The 6,000-nt window shown below is 44.2% G+C and overlaps 1 protein-coding gene across 1 annotated transcript in view; it reads left to right on the forward strand.

Moving 5' to 3' along the window:
* Positions 1-4,762, forward strand: part of SLC24A3 (solute carrier family 24 member 3) — a gene marked incomplete at both ends in the record, with an annotated part of 130,183 nt that extends 125,421 nt beyond the window's left edge. Inside the window, 2 exons of the mRNA XM_079532954.1 lie at positions 3,535-3,600; positions 4,613-4,762. Coding sequence (XP_079389080.1) covers positions 3,535-3,600; positions 4,613-4,762 — 216 coding nt within the window. The remainder of the gene's footprint in view (positions 1-3,534; positions 3,601-4,612) is intronic.
* Positions 4,763-6,000: the final 1,238 nt, after the last annotated feature.

Raw genomic sequence — 6,000 nt, forward strand, 5'->3', positions numbered from 1 at the left:
CCGTTTGTGTTTCTTTCTGAGGTGAAGTGGCATTGCATGAGAAAATTTGAGAGGTCGCCAGGGTTGGAGGGAGAGTTAAAGCAGCGTGCTTCCTTGTGTGCTGTTTGTGATTGCAGCCTTTGCTGTGGGCAGGTGGCTTCAGTGCAGGCCTAAATAGAAGGGAATTGCAGGAAAACCTCTACTGTGTTATCAAGCAGGAGAAAACTGGGAAGCTGTCATACCTGCCTCACTCCTCTGATGAGCAGCCCTTGCTGTGCACTATTTAGTGGCAATGCTTTCCAAAGCCCAGCATGCTTGGAGCAAATCTGAACCAAGCACATTTGAAAGCTTGTGCTCTCTTTGCTGGTATTAGATGAGTAACAGCAGCATTTGTTGGAAACAAACATTATTTTTATTAATGTTTGAAGGCTTCCATTATTTTTCTTCTTCTAAAGCTAGACATTGGCTAGCCAAGAGCTTTGGCAGAGCCTCTGGTTACTCTTACTGCAAGAATTCGATAGCTCAGTGCCCAGTAGCAGAGCTGATAGAAGGGAACGTGTGCTTTTATCCTGCTGAAGCACCAGTGCAAGACTTAATGGAGAACATCTCCAAGCCCTCTGGCTGCAGCCCCCCAATAAGCTTGGCAGTGAGTTTCAGCTGGCTCCCAGGAAATCTTTCTTCAGTGGAGTGAGTATATTTAGCAAAAAATATCCCTCTGAGACCATGCACTATTGCATCTTTGACCTGAACAAACCTAGATAGCTTTGGTTGTCTTCTCAATATGAGGATCTCAAAGCACTGAATTGCTCCAAGAAACCTTTTCAGGAAAAAGTGTCTGGGCAACAGGCTTCAGCAGGAACTGTGTCTGCTATGAGGGAGGTTTCGTACTGCTGTGAATCAGCTTTCTCCAGGGCTGTCTTAAATAAGCCAGAGGCCCTCGACACAGCAGCTGAACTGTGCCATTGTCCTGTGCACACTATGCATAGGTGCTTTGCACTCAGTCAGCAAGCCATACTAATTACACATTTGCATGCAGGTGAACTAACACTGCACAGTGTGTTCCCAAGTCTGGTGCATTTGGAATTGTACCCTGCACCCATCCGTGGACACCAGCTCACAGCCTTCCCAGGGCAGTTCTGCTGTGAGGACAGGCTTATATCAGTGTCAGTTTGCTCTATCTTTCTGTTGGTTTTCATTGCCTTCTCACTGCTTTATTGCCTGTTCTTTGTCCTGCTCTGTGCCCTTTCTGCCCGTTCCGTGGCATGGCAGGGAGATGCCATGTACACATCACCCCCTGAGTCACGTCTGGTATTCTGCACAGCTTTTATCACGCTTTGAGTTCATTGACAAGGATTTGCACTCAGTGTCTCATTTTTTCTTCCACAAAGTACAGCTGTGATCTGTATGTGGTTCAGCCAAATGAGCTTCCGGACAAAGTGCATTCCTCAGCTAGCATTTTTCCCCCAAGGAAACCACCCTTCACTATGTGCATGGAAGGACTTTAATCCTACTGTCCAGAGGTAATCTGAAAAAAGACAACGACCCTAACAAACAGCCTGATCTTTGTGGTGCAGAAAGTAAGAAGTGCATTAGAAAACAGCCTTTCTTTCCTCCCAGGAAATCCTTTATTTCTGCAGGACCGACCAAGCTTCGTAAAGGAAAGTTGTCTTTTAGGTTAATTAATAGCTAATAGCTGGGCCAGGAACATTGCTAGATAACTAAAACCAGAGCTGAAAAATGTTCACCTGGAGTGAAACTTGAGTTTTTCAGTGCAGTACCACAACGAGGGGCAGCCGGTGCTCGCGCTGCTGCTGAGGTTACCCCATTTGCTTTGCCCTCATGGGATAAGCAGCACGACGTACGTTCCTGTTATATTCATCAACGTGTCTTAAGTAATTAGCATACGTTTCTTAATTTTGGATAATTCTTAACAGCAACAGCTATTCCCATGAGTGACCTCCAAGGAGGGGCCTTGCAGATATTCCAAATAAAGCAGCCCCAAATATTTTTGGAAGCAGCATCCTCAGCAAACTGCAGTCAGGGGCCTGATGATCTGTCGTCCTTCCACGTGTCTGTTCTCTTCGTGGAGGTTGGTGCTGTAACTGAGAAGCAGTGTCTGCACCTCAGCTTGAATTCAGACATTTTCCATGCTAAAATAATGCAGTCTGTTTCGTTTGCTTCCTTTTTCTGTAGATTCCTTTCCGATTGGTGTATTTCATACTGACAGTTCTTACAGACATTGGCCCTGGTCATGCTGAATTCCTGACAAAAATCCAGATGGGACTTTATTGTTAACTAGCATCTGTCTTTCCTGCACAATTGCTGCTAGTCTGGGGTAGGGGTGATCTGGCTTTAGTTTTTTGTTATACAAAGTTAGTGTGTTTGAAGTCTTTGTAGGTTTGTGTTGTGTTTTATTTGCATCTTAGAGTAACTAAGATGGCAATACAGGCTGGCTGTCCTCTGTGGACCGTTCATATCAGTGGAAGCTGAAGAGGACCTACTGTACATGCAGCATTGATGTGTGCACAGAGCCCCACATTAGGTTGCCCTGGCTCCTCAGGGAGAACAGTATTGAAGAAAAGCATCTCCTGGGTCAGAACATGATGTGTATGTCTCATCCCAGGAGCAGTTCTTATTTCAGCAAAACTTCAGTGTTTGCTTGAGACCGGTAATAGAAGCTGCAAGTGGAAGTGGCCTTGGAGACTTCTATAGCTGCAGAAATAGGCTTCCTTCTGAACCCGGAGTTCACATTACCAGTGGGACCGTGACATTTTCACTCTCAGTTAAGCAGTTAGTGCCAAAATTGGCCTTCACATTCTGAAGCAATTCAAATCTTTCATTTCTTTGGACAGTCAGTCTGGTGAGAGTGCTGTATGGATGTTGCATGTAACAACTACATCATCAGGTCCTCTGCACACACACACATTTACAGCTTATGAAACACAGCAGTACTTTTCAGAGCCAATGGCCATTGTGCTGTAGCCATTTGCACAGGTAGTTGAACATAGAATCATTAAGGTTGAAAGCTACTGCTAAGTCCAACCATCAGCCCATCCCCACCACAAATGGTACATCCAGGTGAAGAGAGATACCCTCCCCACACTGTTTTTGCAGCATGCTTGCCTGTCTCCAGCACAGATTTTCACAGAGGCTCCTGAGTGTTCACTGCAGGCTCAGCTTAGCGAGATGCCAGGACTGATAGCCCCATCCTCCACTCTGGAAGTCAGACTCTCCTCTCAGATGCACTTGGGGAACGAAGCTAAATAATTGCTTAGAATTTGGGAATAATATTCAGCTTGTTGTTCAGCATTTTTTCTCTGGCCGTGAGACAAAATGATAGGAGGGCTTCAGCAGTTACACGTGGTGCCAATCACAACATTGCAGTGCTGCTTATCACCACATTAGCAATACCCACGATGCAGTGATCTGACTTGGCTTTGACAGCTTGCAAGGCAGTCCAGCAGTTCAGCAGTTGAGGTTTACTGGATGATTGGCAGAGAGAATTGTTGTTGCTTGAAGTTGTGACGTGGTTTTGTAAACTTCCTTCTTTTCCAGATCCGGTTAAACAGCAGAGGACTCATCTATTCTGTTGGTCTCTTGCTGGCATCTGTTTTTGTCACAGTATGTACATAGTCTTTTGTCCTTTATTTTCAAAAGAGTGATTTTATGGATATTTCCTTCACTGGATTCTTTTCTCACCTCCAGCTGCACTTGTGATTGCAAAGGCTGTTGTTAAGGGATAGAAATGGTCGCTGCTATTGTAAACTTCCCAGTACTTTAATCTGGCTTTTGACAGAAGCTATCACTGTCATAGGATGTTTCTTGTATTTATGTTTTCCCCAGGATAACCTCTGGCAAGTCCACTAGTAATCCCCAGTCATTTAGCATGCTCACATTGAATCAGATTCCTTGAAGTATGAAAAGATGCATTTTCCTATTGAAGAGATACAGTAAATGCTGCACAGTTTGCTGTGCAAGAACCTTCCAAGATACAACACGGGCCAGAACAAATTGTGCTGGGATGTGCCAATGTTTCTATTGAAAGCAGTGGCTCCTGTTCCCTGACCTGGCCAAGTCCATCATGAAAGTAGACTAGGAAAAACAAAGAGAATAGGATGAATATATCCTTGTGTCATCTTCCAACTCCCCAGACCAGCGGCTATGGCAGGGAGCACCCCATGCAGCACACGGGCACAGTTCTCCTGCACTTTAACTGCAAGAAGTTTGTGTTGAAGCAAACTAGGCAAATTCAGGCACAGCCTTAGCTGGTTCAGCTCCAAATTGAGAGACAGAGAAGCACTGGAAGTGTTATAAGTGAATAGAAGGGAGTATAGCCTTTTAAAGCACTTCCAATTGAATTACCAAAGTGAAATTCATTGCAGAAACCTAAGGCCATTGGGCCAGCAGTCAAGGGAATGCAAGTCAATATGGCCCCAAGCTCTGTGAGGGAGATGCTCAGATTGATTGTAGCAGCGGGCTTTAGCTCACTTGTTGCAGTGCCTACCTTATAACTGCTTCCAGTTGATGGTGTTTGGTGTGGGCACAGTCATTTTCGTGCTCCTGTAACTGACAAAGGATTGACCATTTTATCAAACCGATCCTGCTGTGGTGGCTTACTCTGTGTTTATTGTAGGTTTTCGGCGTGCACATGAACAAATGGAAACTGGATAAGAAGCTAGGGTGCGTGTGCCTTTCCCTGTATGGCATCTTCCTGTGTTTCTCCATCATGACAGAATTCAATGTTTTCACTTTTGTGAACTTGCCCATGTGCAGAGATCACTAACGCACATTGCAGACTGTCAGGAGGGACGTCCTTCTTACCTGTGCAATACAAACCACGGCTGGCATCTCCTGAAAGCGGTGCACCTCCAAGTCGTGAAGTATATCCTGTCCATAGGACCTGTGCCCCATCTCGGTTTACCCTCTCCCTGACCCCCACAACCTGGAAGAAATCCTGCATCGATGTGAAGATGATATTTTTTCTTTTTTTTTTTCTTTTTTTTTTCTTTTTTTTTTTCAACATTCATGTGATTTCTTAGCTCAGTTTTTGAACAGTGACTGGTCTCTAGATGAACTGGCTGCTAACTGGCATCAAGCCAGGCAAAACTGGTCTGCTACAATTCCTTTTTTAAGTTATTTGATGGAAGACTAATCTAATTTATGTCTTAAGACTATTGCTACAATGCAGAAGAGGGTACATCATACAGGGGCTGATTTTCGAGGAGAATTCTGGGATTTTTTTGGTTGTGTTTTTCTTTTTTTTTTTCTTGTTGTTGTTGTTTGTTTTGGTTGTGGTTTTTTATTGCCTGAGATCAACATCCTGTGTTGCAGCTTCTCCTTCTGAGCTCTGGGTCTCCTGTAACGATCCAAAAGTCACAGGGCAGTGTAATATGGGAATTTAATTCAAGGTACTCAACATACGAGTGGATTGACTGCTTATTCAGAGAAGACTGTCAAGGCAACAGACAGTGACTGCACCGTAAATCATGAATCCTGTACAGGTGTGATGAGGAATGGAAGGTAAACACGGACTTAAAGGATAAACACTGCTACTATTTTGTTATTGATGTCGGCGTTTTATTAATAGGGTGTTTGTGGTATTTCCAAGCAATAGTTTGATTGCCAGCCCAGCAGGGCTACCGAGGAGGCGTCCTGTTTTTCTGTCATCTACACCTGGAAACGGAAGGTCAGAACTTTATTTGCTTCATCAGATTTCTTGTAGTTTTGGGGGGATTCTATAGTTCACGTCTTATTTGTTCTGAGGACATCAGTACGTGTCAAAACTTTTCTAAATGAGTTACAGACACTGGTTTCTTTAAAAGGAAAGAGGCGTATTTTGCACAGACACAGTTACTGAAGTCATTGTTTGCCACTCTTTAAAGAATACACTGGACCTGGCCAGATATTTGTCTTTTTCTTAAACAGTTGAACTTCTCTGATGGCAGATCATGTGGATTCGTCACACCTCCTCTGGGAGGGAAGAAGATGGAGAGAGAGATGGCACTTTTGAAATGTGTAATA

This window comes from Tetrao urogallus (assembly GCF_951394365.1).
Source record: "Tetrao urogallus genome assembly, chromosome: 2".
Taxonomy (NCBI): Eukaryota; Metazoa; Chordata; class Aves; order Galliformes; family Phasianidae; genus Tetrao; species Tetrao urogallus.